This window comes from Paroedura picta, chromosome 7 (genome assembly GCF_049243985.1).
Source record: "Paroedura picta isolate Pp20150507F chromosome 7, Ppicta_v3.0, whole genome shotgun sequence".
In the NCBI taxonomy this organism is placed as follows: domain Eukaryota; kingdom Metazoa; phylum Chordata; class Lepidosauria; order Squamata; family Gekkonidae; genus Paroedura; species Paroedura picta.
Genome location: NC_135375.1, coordinates 95,474,167 through 95,491,987, shown reverse-complemented (window position 1 = coordinate 95,491,987; position 17,821 = coordinate 95,474,167). Strand labels below are relative to the sequence as shown.

Here is a 17,821-nt window from a genome sequence, read left to right as displayed (position 1 = left end):
TAGTCAAGCCCTGTTTTTATTAAGCCTCCATGGATGCAACCAAACAGGCACTTCCTGAAGTCTAGGAAACTGTTCTCCTGAGTTCTCCCTGTGCTTCTTCTGTCCGTCTCTCACCCTCAATGTGCAGGGGCTCGTAAGATCCGAGTGTGGAGCCGAGAATTTGTCTTGCAGTCAACCAGCGAGCCTGTCCCTGGGCTGGAGCAAGGCCTAGCTTGGAAGTGAGTATGGGAGAGCGGCACCTACAGTATTGGTTGAGAGGACAACCTGCTCCACCAATCACCAGCTAAAGAATAGAAGAAGAAGATGGAAGAGCTGCCAGAGGGAGGGAGGGAGTGAGGAGAAATCGAAGGGTCCTGCCTCCTCATCATATTCTCGGTAGCAGGACAATGCAGCCCTAGGCAGAGTTACTCCCTTCTAAATCCATTGATTTCCATTGACTTAGACTGGAGTAACTCTGCCTAGGACTGCAAAAGAAGTGTGGTGATGTCTTTGTTTCCATTTGAATGTGATCGGTTGAAGGAGCCCAAGAGTCATGCTGGTGGGGAAGACTCAGGGCTTAGTGGCGACTGTTGAGTTTCGTGGGACAAAGTAAAAGGGTTTTTGTCTAGGACAGCGATCCACAACCATTTTTGGGTTGCGGACCAGTGGCGGGGAGGGCGATCCGGGCCCCCGCATGTGTGAAACAGCCGCGCATACGCGGACCTGCTGTGCATGCGTGTTTACACCGCCAGCGTGCTGGTGGCCGCGCTTCCCTCCCCCCCTCCCCCCGGCAGAAAGAAGCTTGCCGGGCTGCAAGCTAATCGGAAGCTTTGGCAGCCAATTTGCTCACGGCCTGGCGAGTTTTTTGCTGCGGGGAGAGGGAGCCACGGCCTGGTGCCGAGGTCTTTGCTGCCTGGCACCGGGCTGCAGCCCAGTGGTTGGGGACCACTGGTCTAGGACAATGACCAGGAGGGGAGGTGCCTGCGACCCCAGGTTTCCTGCAGTAGCTAAACCCTTGCATCCCAATGACAGACCTTTGCTCGAAACGCATTTTAAAAATATTTTAGCATTTGTGGAAACCTTGCTTTGGGCTTGTGCGCTTCGGCGGGGTTTGGCCACCTCAGTGATCACTGAAGCCCGAGGCGGCCAGTGCTGGCCACCTCGGGCTTCAGTGATCGCTGAGGCGGCCGAACCATGCCGAAGCGCACAACCCTATGTCCCCCAACGAACAATTGTCACACCTTCATCCTTTGTTTTGTCCTTAAGGCCCTCTGGAAGCTTGGTGGCATCCTCTCAAGATAAAGCCAACAAACATGACGTGGTGTTCTTTGAGAAGAATGGGCTCCTTCATGGGGACTTCACACTTCCCTTTCAGAAAGGCCAAGTCAAGGTAAGCTGACTCCCTTTCTGCAAAGGCTGTTGAGTTTTCAGCAGAGACGAGCATCTGATTGGCCCTCAGTAAACAGAATTGCGTTACTCTAAGTCAGTGGGTTTAGAAGAGTGGAACTCTGTTTAGGGTTTCACTGTGGGATTGATATCCCCAGTCAGATATGAAGCTCACTGGGTGACCCTAGGCCAATTGGTATTCAGGCCTACCTCACAGGGGTGTCATGTGGAAGAAATGGGGAAAAGAGAATCATGTACACTTCCCTTTGCATGCCCTTGGTACGATAAGGATTACTAGATGGGTAGATGGAATCTATTGGCGGCTCTTTTTCTCGTGTGTCTGTTGACTCCCCCCCCCATCTAGTCTGAGGAATTTTAAGAAAAAGAATTGGGGGGGGTTATACCCCGCTGTTCACTACCTGAAGGAATCTCAAAACAGAATCTCAAAGCTCTCCACAACAGACACCCTGTGAGGTAGGTGGGGCTGAGCGTGCTCTGACAGAACTGCTCTATGAGAACAGCTCTAATAGGATTGTGACTAGCCCAAGGTCACCCAGCAAGCTTGGCTGCACGTGGAGGAATGGAGAATCAAGCTTGGCTCTTCCAGATTATAGGCCACCAGTCTTAACCACTACACCATGCTGGTTCTTTGGAATGTGTTCAGTTATTCAATGTGAAGTGATCTGAAGAGGATCGTATGTGATTGAAGAACCATCCTCTTGAAAGTTTCTGACGTTGATGCAAAGCTACATTCTGCATTCCTCTAGGTAAATGAGCTACTCTGGAATTCAGACTCTATGGTATTAGCCATATGGCTGGAAGATCGGAAACATGAGATTGACTCACAACCAAAGACATATGGTAAGAACTAAGGATATTTACATGAATATTTTCCAGAACTTTCTAGATCAGGCTCACAGTTGATGCTGCCAAATCACCCTGGCTATCTGGTGATCATCAGTCACACAGGAAGGGTGTACTGTATACCCTGAAAATACACCTGTACACTCACAAGAAAACTGCCTAGTTTTGCTATCAAAGGTTGCTTCATGGTAAGATTGTGGTGTTCCTCGCTGTTTCTGTGGGAGGCTTAGAATAAGGCATACCCATCACTGAAAAATAACTAGCTGATGGCAGCAAATATCAAAAGAATTCTTGTGAAATTCTAGCTGTCTGGCAATGTAAGGAAGACGCACCCTGCCCATTTGCTGCTGCGGTGGTGGTGGAAACCCTCCCTAATTCCCTCTTTTTCATATAAATCAACCTTCTCCTGAACGCGATTAATAAATATTTGCTAAATTAAAAAAACTGAGGAGGAGCAAACTCTCCTGGAGCAGCCACCACTTTGGAGATGCCTCTTACTCGCACTAAGCCAGGTTCCCCCCCACAACTGGGCTGAAAAGAGCCACCAAAAGCCAAGGAGATGGAGAGCTGGGGTCTGGCATCGTTACTCACTTGGCCTATGCTCTTAGTGGTTGTTTGTCTTGCGTCCAGTTCCCTAATCTCCAGCCCACAGTCCGTCATCCTTTTGTGTTTGCTTTCCGTGTGTGTGTAGTTCAACTGTGGACAACAGGAAACTATCACTGGTACCTGAAGCAAAGCCTACATTTTGGCAGCTCAGAGGACAGCAGGATCGTGTCCCTGGCGTGGGATCCAGAGATTCCGTATCGACTTCACATCCTTTGTCACCAGTGGCTGTACCTCTGCTATGACTGGCAGTGGAGTACGGACCGCAGCGCAGGGGAAGGAGCCAGTGACTTGGCTGAGGTGGCAGTCATCGACGGAGGTATGCTTTTGCGCCGGTCTGTAATGAGCTCAGGGGGGTTACAAGGAAAGGGATACATGTGGGTGGCAATTCTCCAGACAAGACCACTCTTTCATCCATCTTCCTTTGTGCTTTATTCCCTTGTCCTGCCAACTTTCACCCCCAAGAATTAAAAGCAAGATGAATGAGACCTAAGTATGAGACCTAAGAATGTAGGCTATGATTTCCAGACAACCATTTGGTTGTCTGGTGGTGGAGGCAGACTGCTGTCTTAGATGGACCATCGATCCTATTTAGCAGGACTCTTCTTATGGTCTTGCAAGCTGGGAAGAATCACAGTGGGGGTAGCATTTGGAAATCACATCTATCCCCTCAGAATCTTCTGCCCCACAATCCTTAGCACAATCCTATCTGTTTTTCCTGACACCAACACTCAGCGGCCCTCAACATCCCATGCTGCCCTCAACATTCCACCTTCCTGGAATCTATTCAGTCCTCAACATGCCCTCCCCCTTTTTCAGGAGAAGGGTGTTCCACTTCTATAGGCCGATATTGGGTATAAAACAATGCATGAGCACAAGGAGGCATTTAACTAATATTTAACTTGCTTTGTATTGATTTCTGCCTTGAGAGCCAGGTGACATAGTGATTGGACCAGGATCTGGGAGATCCATCTTCGGATCTCCATTGTGACATTCTGATTCTGGGCAATCTTGAGCTAGTCCCACTCTCTTAGCTCAGCCCAGCTGACAAGGTTGTTGTGGGGGAAGGGGGAGCCATTCTTACCGCCCTGAGGAATGGCAGGATAAAAATGCACAAAGTGGATAAACACCTGTTACATTGCCATGATGCGCAACGGAGTGACTTTTTCTGTTTCAAAGACAAGGTGCTCTTGACAGCTTTTCGGCATGCTGTGATCCCCCCACCTCTTAGCACACACCAGCTTCAGCTTCCCTGCGCTGTCAATCAAATAGCTTTCCCTGTGGAGCCTTCTACCTGCGGGGATCTTGCTGTCCTGGATGCGAGCAACAGGCTTTCCATCTACAAAGCCAGTAAGTACTCTGCGTGCTGCTTCAATGGCATTCCTTGCAAACCGCTGCTAGGATGGGTGGCTTTCGACTTTTTAAAAAGTTATAGCTGTGGGTGCAGTTTTCAAAGCTGCCTCTTCATATGGGCCCAGGTTAGCCCTGGTGGTGGGCGCAGACCAAGAAGGTGGGACTTGTTTTGCAGCCAGTATTCCTTGCTCCAAGGCCTATTTTTGGAGTGTCAGTAGGGAATCACCAAATGGATGTTTGACTCTCTAATTGTGACTTGAACTATTTAATTGCTAAACAAATCTCAGTCTCAGCTAAAGAAGGGTGAAGAATACTAGATAGTGGCTAAAATACCCCCGGATGATGCCAGTGTCGGCCTATCACTTCTTCTGTTTGCTGTTCTTTTCTCAGATGGCCATGGTGATAAGGACTCTCCGACACTGAAAAATGGTACCACAGGTAGAGATGGATTTAAAGGCCCTATTGGGGTCCCTCAGCTGGAAAACTCCTACAGGTAGGGGTAGTTAAATTTGGTATGGAATATGGTTTTTGAGGGAGTATGCATTGCCAGGGCTTTTTTGAAAGGCCTTCGGCTCAAAGCTAGGTGAGGGAGATGCAAGTTACTAGGGCTGGCTTTCTGCTTGATGCACTGTATAGTATGGAGGCTTTAGATAATTACAAAATATTAGGGGTTCCGAGCCAGGCATCCTGCTATGGTGAAAGCAGCTGTTTCAAAATGAGGGCTTCTGCACACCAAGGGTGATTCCTCCAGGGCTCTTGAACTACCTGCTTCAGTAAAGTGGCCGAAAGCCAGGAATTGGCAGGGGGAGGGAAGGGAATTGGTTGCCTGGAAACACATTGGTGGGTGCCATTGGTTGTCATATTAGGGATTACTGATAAAATCCATTTGCTGCAAGAAAGGGGAGGGTGCACAGGCCTTAGGAGAAATGTATGCTCTCATAAGTATTTAAGAATATATGCTATTAAAGGCTTGTTGTTGTTGTAAAAAGTATTTAAGAACAGAGGCCCCTGTTCATATGCCAGGTTTATGCACCAGGCTCACCACCATGAAGTCACCAGTGCACATAGCTCAGGAAAATATCATAGAGTCCTTAGAACAGGGGTTTACAACCTTTTTGGAGTTTCTGGACACCTTTGCAATTATCATAGAATCATAGAGTTGGAAGGGGCCATACAGGCCATCTAGTCCAACCCCCTGCTCAACGCAGGATCAGCCCTAAGCATCCTAAAGCATCCAAGAAAAGTGTGTATCCAACCACAATATCATCCAATTATGGTACAAGGTAGTGGGCGTGACCACAATATGGTTGCCACAGGAGGTGGAGCCAACCACGAAACATTTGGGAGTGAAGTTATGCATCCTCTTCAGTATTTATTTATTTAACTTATATTGGAATTTGTATTGTGGCCTTTCTTCGGAAACTCAGGCGGGTTCCAATAATAATTTACAATAACAATTTCATGCCTAAACTCTGTTAACAGGATACTTTTCAGAATGATCATATTGTTTAGTATTTTCTTGCATACCCACAAAATAAGTATACATATTGAGCTAGCTAAGAAGCACCCAGATTGAAACTCTGCTGGGCAAAAGCCCCACCTACTCCCATTTACATTCTAAAAACACTTGGTGGGCGCAAGAAAAGATGTCCACTGATGTCCCGGCACCCATGGGCACCGTGTTGAGGACATGTGCCCTAGATCAGAGGTAGTCAACCTGTGGACCTCCTGAAGTTCATGGACTACAATTCCCATGAGCCCCTGCCAGCAAACGCTGTCAGGGGCTCATGGGAATTGTAGTCCATGAACATCTGGAGGACCACAGGTTGACTACCCCTGCCCTAGATAATCTGCTTGCTCAGATTACCTTGTAGTTTACCAAACCCTTGATTCTTCCAAGCAATATCAAGAAGAATATGTTTGACTCCTGTTTCCTGTTTCCCCTGCTGTCTTTTAGAAAGTGGAAGTGGGAAAGAGTAACTTGCATGATGAACATGCCATGTAAATAATCTGTCTCCTCCTTGTTGGGTACTGCGACAGAATCGACCTGAACACCAAGGAAGAGAGAAACCCACTTTGGTTACGTCTTGTCACCTGGGTGCAAGATGACCTGTTCCTTGCTGCTAGCCAGGGGCCTCTCCCAGCCCAGACGAGCATTCACCATCTGAAGCTGTCCTCTCCTGAAGAAGCACGTATCGTTATCAGGTACTGACAACAGGCGTTTCTCTCAACTGAAAAAACAAATTGCTTTGAGCAGTCCTGGAAGACCTTAATGCCCTTTCGGCTGGTTGAGCAGTTGAAGAGACTAATGAGGAAGCTGGTGGCTACAGAAAGCTCATTTTGTAACCTGCCTCATTCGTACATTAACAAATCAGAGTGCTTCTGATTTGTAGAAAGAGCATCATAAGAACAGAAGAGCCAAGGAATAAGCATCGTTAGTGGATGTGAAGGAAATGTTAAAGTTAGAATAATCTGAGCTCTTCCTTTTATGAAGCACCGTTATTTGTAGGTTTGGTGTGCATTTCTTAAAGGTAAAGGTATCCCCTGTGCAAGCACTGAGTCATGTCTGACCCTTGGGGTGACGCCCTCTAGCGTTTTCATGGCAGACTCAATACGGGGTGGTTTGCCAGTGCCTTCCCCAGTCATTACCGTTTACCCCCCAGCAAGCTGGGTACTCATTTTACCGATCTCGGAAGGATGGAAGGCTGAGTCAACCTTGAGCCGGCTGCTGGGATTGAACTCCCGCCTCATGGGCAAAGCTTTCAGGCTGCATGTCTGCTGCCTTACCACTCTGTACCACAAGAGGCTCTTTGCATTTCTTGCTGGCATGCAATTCTTCCACAAGTGAGATGTGGGCAAATTCTTTTTTGGTTAATTGAGGCATAGATGAAAAGATTGGTACAAGATTGATTTAATTTATTAGGTTTGTAAACTGCCCCTCTCGGCACAGCCATCTTGGTGACTGAAAGCTCATCTTTATATAAACATTGTTGGTGTTTAAGATGTAATTTTATTTTATTTTGCTACAACAGCCTAATATGGCCACCCCTGTGCAATCATAAATGTCAGCGACAGAAATTAATTTTGGAAAGAGAGTTCTTGGATGCACATGTTATTCAGTTGGAGTTTGGAGGACTTTTGCTTGCTGGATTGCTGCTTTTGAAAATCTTTGTTTTCAAAGCAAAAAGTAGAGAGAGCACAGGTTGACCTCAGGGGGTGTCACCTTTCTCCCTTTCTTGTGCTTTGTTCGCAGCTCACCCGTGACTGTGGATGGGGACGTCATCAGCTTGTCTTGTAACCCCAAAACCAAAGTGGTAGCTCTGCAACTCTCCGATGGTCGAGTAATGAAGTATCTGTGGGGTATGCGCGATTGTGGCTACTCATCTGAGTTGCCTGGATTTGGAGGTTCTCTTTTGGCTGCTCCTCTGGGATGAAGCCTGCATGCAGAAGGGTTGGTCATTGGCCACCTCCAGTTAATGGGATCTTTCTCTGCAGAGAAGCTGGGGCAATCAGCTACCCCTAATTCATAACTGAAGGCCTCAAACTTCGTTCATCTAAATCAGAGGTGTCAAATTCATTTGTTAAGAGGGCCGGAACTGACATGCCACTTTGTCAGGCTGTGTAAAATGTAACACCATGTAGCAGGGGTATAAACTTTATAAAGGTGGTTTCAGATGTCAATAGCATGTGAATAACAATTGCAGGCCTAATTGGATTAGGTGTGATATGCAGAGGGGTAGTAGGCATGAAGAGATCAGCATTGGTAATGAGACAGGAAACCTAGGTCTCAGTTCAGTCCAGGAATAAATGGGCATAAGTCTGACATTAGGAATTCACAACATTCAACAGCCAGTGGAGTAATATTTTAAACTTTTAGGACATTCAGTTGCTGACCTTAGAGTAGCAATTGCCTTGCAAAGGAATTTCAAAGGGAGATTAGAGTGACTGCTAAATTGCAACTGATAATGAAGCTCAAGACAAGGTATCTTCCTGGACTGAATTGAGACCTAGGTTTCCTATCTGGGGCCAAGGGACCAAGCCCTATGAAGATGGGTTGAGGGACTTGGGAATGTTCAGCCTGGAGAAAAGGAGGTTGAGAGGGGACATGATAGCCCTCTTTAAGTATTTGAAAGGTTGTCACTTGGAGGAGGGCAGGATGCTGTTTCTGGATGCTGTTTCTGCTGGCTGCAGAGGAGAGGACACGCAGTAATGGGTTTAAACTTCAAGTACAACGATTTAGGCTAGATATCAGGAAAACGTTTTTCACAGTCAGAGTAGTTCAGCAGTGGAATAGGCTGCCTAAGTAGGTGGTGAGCTCCCCCTCACTGGAAGTCTTCAAGCAAAGGTTGGATACACACTTTTCTTGGATGCTTTAGGATGCTTAGGGCTAATCCTGCGTTGAGCAGGGGGTTGGACTAGATGGCCTGTATGGCCCCTTCCAACTCTAGGATTCTATGATTCTATGATCTCAATCCTGACACCTGATGTTGTCATTGACCACCTGAAATCACTCCACTCTCCAAGATAAAAGTACAGATGGACTCACATTTTAATTGTATTTGGAAAAGTGAGCAGTGGCTCATGAAAGCTCATGCCCTGCCACAAATGTTATTAGTCATTAAGGTGCGACTGGACTCTTGCGCCTTTCCGCAAATAAAGATTGCAAACTGTGCAGTTAGGCTTCTTGTTTCTTTTTTTTCATCTGTCAGAAATATAGAGGGGGATCTCCCCAAGGGAAATAATGTGTTGATTTCACACTGGGCAGAATCTGCTCAGTGGTAGCAAGAAAGACTAAAGGAGGGGGGGGGGGGAGGAAGAGAGGAGACCTCAGCCAATGGAGGGAAGGGGGTTTGGCTTTATGTCTCTCCCATCACAATTGAAGAAACTAAGGAGAAGGGAGTAGTAGAGTGCCAGTTGCTTACGGACTGGATATGAGCCCTGAACAAGTCAGTTCCAGCCTGGGACTGACACCCCTGGTCTAGATCGTCTGTCTTAATGGGATTTCATCCTAATAAATCATCCTGCATTTGGTGATGTATAATCTTGTTTTTAACTGAGTGCTGTTTTTGCCTCTTTTCTATTATGCTTTAGCGGCTGAAACACCAACCATCGTCCCTTGGCTGAGCAGCAGTGGCTCCGCTGTCCGCTTTCCCTCTCCGTGCATGCAGATTGTGCAGGCCGTGATTGGCAGACAAGTAAGCGAGCAATGAGGGTGAATCTAGACTGGGCGAACAATAACCAGGGAGCCCTTTACCATCCCTCCTCCTCTACTGCAACCACCACCATCACTTCATCAGCTTGGTGTAGCGCAGCAAACTCTAATCTGAAGCAGTAGCCTCTAATCTGGAGAATCGGGTTTGATTACTCACTCTCCCTCCACATGTAGCCAGCTGGATGACCTTTAGCCAATCACAGTTCTCTCAGAGCTCTCTCAGCTCCACCAACCTCACAGGGTGACTGTTGGGGGGAGAGGAAGAGTAGATGATTGTTAAGCCGCTTTGAGACGCCTTTGGGTAATAAAAAGTGAGGTACAAAACCCAGCTCTTGTTCCTGGCATGTAGAAAAATCTATTTCAATCAGAAGAGTTGCTACATTACTACACGTGCTAATGCCAAGGGCCCAAATCCTGATGCCCCATGATTTAATCAGTGCGACAATTTAGCACTTTCCTCTGGGCCCCCTCCGTTTTGAGCTTAAATAGGTGCCTGTTGTTGGCCATCTGACATTCCAGGCTTTTCCACCTCACATTTCTGAGGAAGCAATGAGAAAGCTCCAAGTGATACTATCATTTAAAAATAGTAAAAAATAAACTTCTTCTAGTTCTTATCACCTTAATTATCTGCTATAATTATGTGCCTAGTGGATCCCCAGGAGTGGCTCATTGAGATTTTCAGTGAGGAGAGAGTGTGGGCAGGTTTCCATCATAGATTGGGGATTTGAACCTAAGACTCCCAGATTCTAGTCTTACCCACTATATTTATTTAAAAAGCAGAATTTGCAAAAAGTGCAAGTCTTTTGCCTCATTTCTTAAAAAAAAAAATTAAAACCTGGTTTCAGAATTCTCCGGATGCTTGTCATTTCAGGTCAATAAAAGTTAATTGTACCCTCCAGTCACAATATTGCAGTGTAGTAGGAGGAGCAGGATTCCAGCAGATCAAGTTCAAGCATAAGAAGGAACCAGCTAACAGACAATGTGTAGGATTGGCAGTCTCAGGTAGGCCCAAAGGTCTCCCAGAATTACAAATGATGTCCAGAGATCAGTTCCTCTGGAGAAAAGGGCTGCTTTGGCAGACAGTATACCCAGCTGAGGTCTCACCTCTCTCTAAGCCTCAAGGCTCCACCCCCAAATCTCCAGAAATTTTCTTACCTGGAGATGGCAACCATAATAAATGTGATTTTTTTTTTACAAAGTAGGTAGCCATGTTAGTCCATAGCATAACCCAAAACAACAAAGGCCAAATCATACTTTTAAAAAATTAAATAGCACAATATAAATGTTGCCGGCTTTCTCCAGAATTGTTCATCAGGCAGTAAATGGAAAACAAAACATTTTTCTCCACATTTTAACATCCAGGGTGGTAAAGTGTTCTGGGTAACTTGAAAGGTTGCACACGTAGTATTGCACTGTTGGTTTGGTGGGCTTAAAGGCATTCATGACTGTATCATTTTATATCATAAAGTTACAATGTTTTATATAACTGTTAATGTATTATTATGTAACTTTTTAAATGTAAATTTTTAGGACATACTCCATATTGGAGTCAAACAATAACAATGGAAATAATTGTTCTGTACAGTTCTGTGTCATTTATTTTCTAACACTGCGGTGTATCCCTTTTTTGTCTTAGGACACCATCTTTGGCCTGACTGACAGATGTCGTTTTTTCATTAATGATGCTGAGGTACTAATTATTCTTAGTTCTTTCTTATCTCAGAAATGTTGTTTTTCATACTGAACAATGGGGAAAGCAGGTTATTTTTTGCTTCAAGAATCAGTGATATAAATATTTAAAATAGATTAATTTAAACATTAACTAAAATGTTCCACAGGCTGCTTCAAATGTCACATCCTTCATCATTCATGATGAGTTTCTGTTGGTGACTACTCATTCTCACACCTGCCGGTGTTTGCCCCTGAAGAACACATCCCTGAAAGGTAAATATCCTGGCGTTTTCTTACCATACACGGTGCCCTTTTGGGTTGTTTCTTCCCAGGCCACTTTCCTCTTCATGTGTTTTCTCTACCCTCCTCAAGCACACAGCCATCTGTGGATGGGTCCCTTTCAGTTCTTCAAAATGGCTGCTCACAGTTCTCCAGCTGCCCTGTAGTACAGAGAGACTGATTGTAGATCGGGTTTTGTAAACCGATGAACTGAAGAGAGAAGAAGAGCTGCGTTTTTGTACCCCACTTTTCACTACCTGAAGAAGTCCCTAAGCAATTTACAATTGCCTACCCTTCTTCTCCCCACAGCAGACACTTTGTGAGGAAAATGGGTCTGAGAGTATATGTTTAGCCTAACTTGGGTTCACACCCAGGTTAGGCTAAAAGTTGAGATGTATTTTATTTTATTTGCTTCATTTGTAACCTCACCTTTCTTTTCAATTGGGCCTCAAAGCAAAAGACATCATTCTACCCTCCTACATTTTAATACAACAGCCCTATGAGGTATGTTAATTCCTAGACCCACAATCTAACACATCTGTTTTCAACCTTTTGACCATGTAGGTATACTGAAATATTTTTCAGGCTTTGAGGTACCATGGAAGTGATAGCAGCTGGCCATGTCCATTGCCACACCCCATACACAAATAAAAGCCAGCAGTGGTTAAGAGCAGCAGCTCTGATCTGGTGAGCTGGGTTTGATTCCCCACTCCTCCACATGCAGCCAGCTGTGTGATCTTTGGCTAGTCACAGTCCTGATAGTGCTGTTCTCACAGAGCAGTCCTGACAGAGCTCTTTCAGCCCTCCCCCCCCCCGATATCTCACAGGGTGTCTGTTGTGTGGAGAGGAAGGGGAGGCAATTATAAACTGCTTTGAGACTCCTTTGGGCAGTGATAAGAATATGCAAATAAACATAAAAATTAGCCCCATACCCCACCACACTTTGCATGCAATGCAAATGAATAAATAAATAAAAAATAAAAGCCTCCCTCCACTCAAGGCAGCCCTGACACCCAACAGAAGACCCACCAGGCCAACTTACCCCAGCCAAAGGGGAAGAAGCTGCGCTGCTGTGGTGGTGGCTGCTGGCTCTCTGTGGCTGCCATCTTGGAATCCCCCATACCGCGATACATCTGAGGGGGCTCCCAAGGTACACTGGTTGGGAAACCCTGCTGTAACCCTACACCAGGGGTAGTCAAACTGCGGCCCTCCAGATGTCCGTGGACTACAATTCCCAGGAGCCCCTGCCAGCGAATGCTGGCAGGGGCTCCTGGGAATTGTAGTCCACGGACATCTGGAGGGCCGCAGTTTGACTACCCCTGCCCTACACCATGCTGGCTCCCAATATAGTTGGTCAGTTCCCCTACAAACAAATGTACGACATCTGTACCTGTCCAGATATCTCATACACAGGTATGCACAAGCTTTTCTAAAAAGTTATGGATCAGCCGGAGAGAGAGAGGGCTCAAGGTGCAGAGGACCCATGCAGAAGGGTTGAAGAGAAAAACGTGTAATTAAGCAAAGCAAGAGGGAGGGAAATGGGGGGCAACTGAAGAGAGGATTTCTCCTCTCCAATGTGTCCTCTCCCTTGTAGACTGGAGTATGATGTAATCTGATTCTTTTGGGACCCGCATGTGTACCCAGCATCCTCCTCTTAGGCACTCCTTCCCTATCCATGCCAAATTCAATCTAGCTGCAAAGTTCTCCCTTTTGATCTGGGCTTTTCCGCTATTTACTGTGGTCTCTTCAGCTCTGCAAGCGGCTTTGGGCAACGCTCCCCTCCCTGACGACGAGACCCTGCGCAAGATTGAAAGAGGATCCCGGATAGTTGCGATTGTGCCTCAGGATACCAAGCTGATATTGCAGGTGAGCGCTCCCCGGGTGTGCTCTTCCGGCCCAAAGTCCAGCTAAAAACCCATTACAACCCACATTAAACTGGACTATCACAACATCCACTAAACAACAATCACAGCAGCGAAATGGCGGAACCCTCAACCCCCCTACCCTTCTATGAGAGGGAGAGACAAGTCAGAAATGATATTCGTTGTTGGCATCAGGGGACCCCAATTGCTCTTCCTCCTTTAACTCAGCCTCAACCATAGACCTGGTGGAAGTGCTTCGTTTTGCAGGCTCTGCGGAAGATGGAAAGGTCCCACAGGGCCCACAGCTCACCTGGGAACTCATTCCACCAGGTCGGGGCCAGAAGGCCCTGGTCCTGGTCAAGGCCAGGCGTGCCTCTCTGGGGCAGAAAACCATTGTGGGAAGTTCTGTGAGAGGTTTTTTTTAATATTTTCATTTGTTTCTTTCCTTGCTCAAGTCAGGGAACTCAGTGCAAAATAAGAAGACTGATCCCTAAACTACTTATGCAGGGACACTGGATGGAGGGCTGTACATAGTAGCCCTTTATTATGTCACTCAAATGTGATGTTCTCAATGGCTTGGATGAGCGGCCATCTTGGGATTTTTCTCTAGGTGCCAAGAGGAAACTTGGAAACGATCCATCATCGGGCCCTTGTCCTGGCCCAAGTTCGGAAGTGGCTGGACAGGTAAGCCTGTTTTTTTTTATTTCCGGGGACCACTCGACGCCTTTTACTGAAGGCCCGGTGTGGGGGGGGGGTAGTTTACTCCTCTAGTCTCAACCACTGCCCTAACGCTCTCTGATTGCTATGGTAATGTTTAAACATCCCTTCAAAATAAGATACAGACACGCCACAACAATGAAGTGTGTTGTAAAGGGCTGGGGGGGGGGGGGGAGAAGGCATCCTTCAGGGCCCACCTCCAATTAGTCGAAGGACCACATGTGGTCCGCGGCACACAGGTTGGGGATCGCTACCCTAAGGTACCAATTCCCAAAGGGTGCCACTTGTGGTTGTCATAGTGTCAACCAGTGTTTTTTCTGGTGCCCACTTCTATCTTGGCTTTCCTCCCACTCTCTGGCGCAGATCTCAGATGGCATCACCTATGGGTCTGCAGGGAATACATTTAGAAATAGCTGCTCTATCATAGGAGGACACTTCACCAACATTTTGTGTTTGGTCTCCTGTGGCGGCCATTTTGTGTTTTTTCCTGCCTCAGATGGTGGCCATTTTGTGCTCGTGTCCGCTGCCCTTTCTCAAAATTCCAGAGTACTCCCAAACTCAGCAAGTTTGGAGGCATTTGGAGTATATACCTGTACAATATTATAATTCATTAAAATACGCTTCACCTCCCCCATCCCTTCTGACAGGAGCCAAAAGTGGCATCCATGATGCCATTTTACCGTTTCCATGAAAGTATCAGAACTGACTCCCTCTGATCTGCCTTTCCCTGCAGGATTCAGTTTAAAGACGCTTTTGAATGCATGAGGAAACTGCGACTCAATCTGAATCTCCTTTATGACCACAATCCAAAGGCAAGTTAAAGGAGAGCTATTGATATTTACTCATAAGGCATCAGGGTGGGGGGAGGAATTATGAATGTACACTCATAAACCACAGTTTAGTATATATGTCAGTACACTGTAACAAGGATGATGTGATATGCATGTGGCCTGGCCCTAATTATCCTATATCATAACAGTAATAATTATTAAAATATAAATGCCCTGTTATCTAAAATTATCCACATAAAGAACAGTCTGGGATGGGGGAGGAAGCCTCAGAGCTCATCTTTTCAATGTGCTCAGGAGCGATGGGGATATTGTGGCTGTACCAGGCTGTCCTGCAATGTGACTAGAGGGAGCCATTTTAAGAGACGATAGCTAGATGGGTTGCAGAAGGGTTGTATTGCTGATCCATTATGTCTTGCTTCTCCAAACTCGTTGTTAAAACCCCATTTCAGACTGGAATTGGCATTTGGTTCCTTCTGCATCTTAAAGCTACGTGCTCAACAGGCCAGTGTTGAGTTAAACAGCCTTGGCTTTCGTTTCAGGTCTTCCTGGACAATGCGGAAACATTCATCAAACAAGTAGAGTCTGTAAATTATATCAACTTGTTTCTCACAGAGCTGAAGTGAGTATTGCTTTTTTTTTTCTTTTGGTAACACTTGCTTTAAAAGGGACAAGGGCCAAACATGAGGAGATCTGTGAAGGGTTCATCCCCTGGGGCATGGCAGCCATGTGGAGCTGCATGAATCCGATTAGTAGTGGTGCAGGAGGAGAGGTTGTTCCCTGGATTATTCTTATCTCTAAAGAAAAAGAAAAGCATCTTCTATTTGCCTCCCTATAGTATTTCCCTTTGCAGGGTGACTTACAGCTCCGTATTCAGTTTTCATTTGTGAAACCTCATGAGGAGGAAGGGCCCCCTGCACTGGCTGTTCCTGTTTTTTTTTTTAAATAAATGTGATATATTTAGCAAAGATTCAATGTATGAGAGGTGAGTCATACTTGTTAAATGTATAGAGTACCATGTGGTGACTATATTGTTAAGCAAGGCATGTGTATACTCTTTTTCTGAAAAAATTCTGCACCAAGAAGCAAAATTCTGCACTCTGTGTAAATTAAGCAAATTAAAGAAGAAGAAGAGTTGGTTCTTATACCCCACTTTTCACTACCTGAAGGAATCTCAAAACTGCTTTAAATCACCTTCTCTTCCTCTCCCCACAACAGAAACCCTGTGAGGTAGGTGAGGCTGAGAGACCTTTGACAGAACTGCTCTGTGAGAACAGCTCTAACAGGATTGTGACTAGCCCAAGGTGATCTAGCTTGTTTAAGAGCAGCGGCTTCTAATCTGGCAAGCTGGGTTTGATTCCCCACTCCCCCTCCACATGCAGCCAGCTGGGTGAAATTGGGCTCACCACAGCCCTGATAGAACTGTTCTGACAGGGCAGTAATCTCAGGGCTCTCTCAGCCTCACCTCCCTCACAGGGTGTCTGTTGTGGGGAGAGGAAGGGAGACTCCTGGTAGAGGAAACTACCTGGTAGAGAAAAGCAGCATATAAAAACCAACGCTTCTTCAGCAAATCAAACCTGTCTCACCAGACTAGCAGCAGCTGCTCAACCATGACACCATTTATTCTGGCATTCATTTGTCATGGGGAGTTTTCTAAGCACTGAAGCCCTAACCACTGGAATCTCTCTGTCTTCTGAGATCTCTTGCCATACAACTTTGCAGCCATAAGGACTAGAAACCTTTTGGTTCAAGATTTATGGCTCATTTCGGTTGTTCTGCGAGCCTTGGCATCCAAGGCAGCTTACAATACTATACAAAGTTTCAAAACAAGCTGGAGATGTTGGGAGGACCATGATGGACAACATGGCTGTGACAGGTGGTCTCTTCAGAACAGGGGTCCCCAACATGTAGACTGGGTGCTGACCATGGTTCTTCAAGCAGCTCCATGTAGAAAAAAGCTTGCATGGTGCAGGAGGAAGATGTCAAGAAACTGACCTCGATACCCAATCAACAACATTTTTGCACTTTTGTGGACTGTCCTGCCCATTCCATTTTGCACCAAATTTCATACAGCATTTTTTACACTTTGTGCACTTTGGAATTGTGGATTTACTGAGACCCACCTGCTGTCTTTCTATGAACTCCTCCTTAGAGAAGAAGACTTCACGAAGACCATGTACCCGCCTCTAGAGCTTAGCAGTGCCCCTGAGGGGCTCAGATCTGACCGTAAAAAGGTTGAACTCATCTGCGATGCCATGCGAACAGCCATGGAGAAGATCAACGCGCCTAAGTATGAAACACAGGGATTACTGTACAGCGTCCTGTCATGCTCTCATATGACCCAGAATAGGTACTTGGGATGAGAGAGAGGAGCAGGCTTGATTCTCAGTGGTTGCGGTCCTTAGATTCCCTGCAATGTATTCATATTTATATTATTTATTTATAATTTAATTGCTAGGCTGTGGGTTCCCATGAGCAGGCTCTGGGCAGTACAACAGTAAAACCATAGCAGAATAAAGCCATAATAAAACTCAGTAACTTATTGCTCTATCATTCTGTCAATCGCCACTGTCTGGCTGACGATTTTTTCGTTGTTACACTGGCCAAATATTCCAGAGACACCCACCTCAGTCCAGCTGCCTCCAGAGGCCCTCCGTAAGGTTGGACTAGGATCCGGGAACTGGACTGAAGATGGATTGAAGATTGGTGCTCCTCCTAGGGGTGCTTCCAATTGATCTGCAAAAATACAAACAGCACAGCAGTTACTGTGTAAACATGCACTTATAGACCATGGCAATAATTAAGTCTTTCTTTGAAACATCATTTCCAATAGTACAGAATACAATGGTTTCAAACCAATAACAGACCATGGCTAGAAAATACATCGTCAAAGTGTAAATAATTTTTTAAAAAGCCACCAGTTCAAGTTATTTTTCAGCCACAGCCTTCTTCAGAAATTCACGTGAAGAAATCAAGCAGGTTGGAGCTCCAAATGGCTGCCAAGGCTCTTGACTGGCTCCAAGGCTTAATAAGGCAATCAAATCAGCTACTGATGTGTTTTGTTGCTTCTCTGCATGACCAGGCAGTAGTTGGCAGCCTTGCTGATC

General features: G+C 46.0%; 1 protein-coding gene and 1 long non-coding RNA gene across 3 annotated transcripts in view; one reads left to right on the top strand and one right to left on the bottom strand.

Moving 5' to 3' along the window:
• The window catches only part of ELP1 (elongator acetyltransferase complex subunit 1), a 40,134-nt gene that overhangs the window by 7,651 nt on the left and 14,662 nt on the right, over nt 1-17,821 (top strand). The window contains exons 8-23 of one of the 2 annotated variants that reach the window (XM_077345472.1): nt 128-218; nt 1,246-1,369; nt 2,133-2,226; nt 2,921-3,151; nt 4,012-4,182; nt 4,576-4,678; nt 6,226-6,390; nt 7,439-7,545; nt 9,277-9,380; nt 11,034-11,087; nt 11,236-11,341; nt 13,098-13,213; nt 13,820-13,893; nt 14,660-14,738; nt 15,257-15,336; nt 16,867-17,004. In XM_077345472.1, coding sequence (XP_077201587.1) covers nt 128-218; nt 1,246-1,369; nt 2,133-2,226; nt 2,921-3,151; nt 4,012-4,182; nt 4,576-4,678; nt 6,226-6,390; nt 7,439-7,545; nt 9,277-9,380; nt 11,034-11,087; nt 11,236-11,341; nt 13,098-13,213; nt 13,820-13,893; nt 14,660-14,738; nt 15,257-15,336; nt 16,867-17,004 — 1,837 coding nt within the window. The remainder of the gene's footprint in view (nt 1-127; nt 219-1,245; nt 1,370-2,132; nt 2,227-2,920; nt 3,152-4,011; nt 4,183-4,575; nt 4,679-6,225; nt 6,391-7,438; nt 7,546-9,276; nt 9,381-11,033; nt 11,088-11,235; nt 11,342-13,097; nt 13,214-13,819; nt 13,894-14,659; nt 14,739-15,256; nt 15,337-16,866; nt 17,005-17,821) is intronic. The other variant, XM_077345473.1, reaches the window with a different exon arrangement.
• On the bottom strand, nt 7,539-16,941 carry LOC143841327 (uncharacterized). The gene is made up of 3 exons (XR_013232667.1): nt 16,838-16,941; nt 11,366-11,508; nt 7,539-7,739 (listed from the first exon to the last, which is right to left on the bottom strand). It is a non-coding gene; the product is annotated as an uncharacterized LOC143841327 (long non-coding RNA).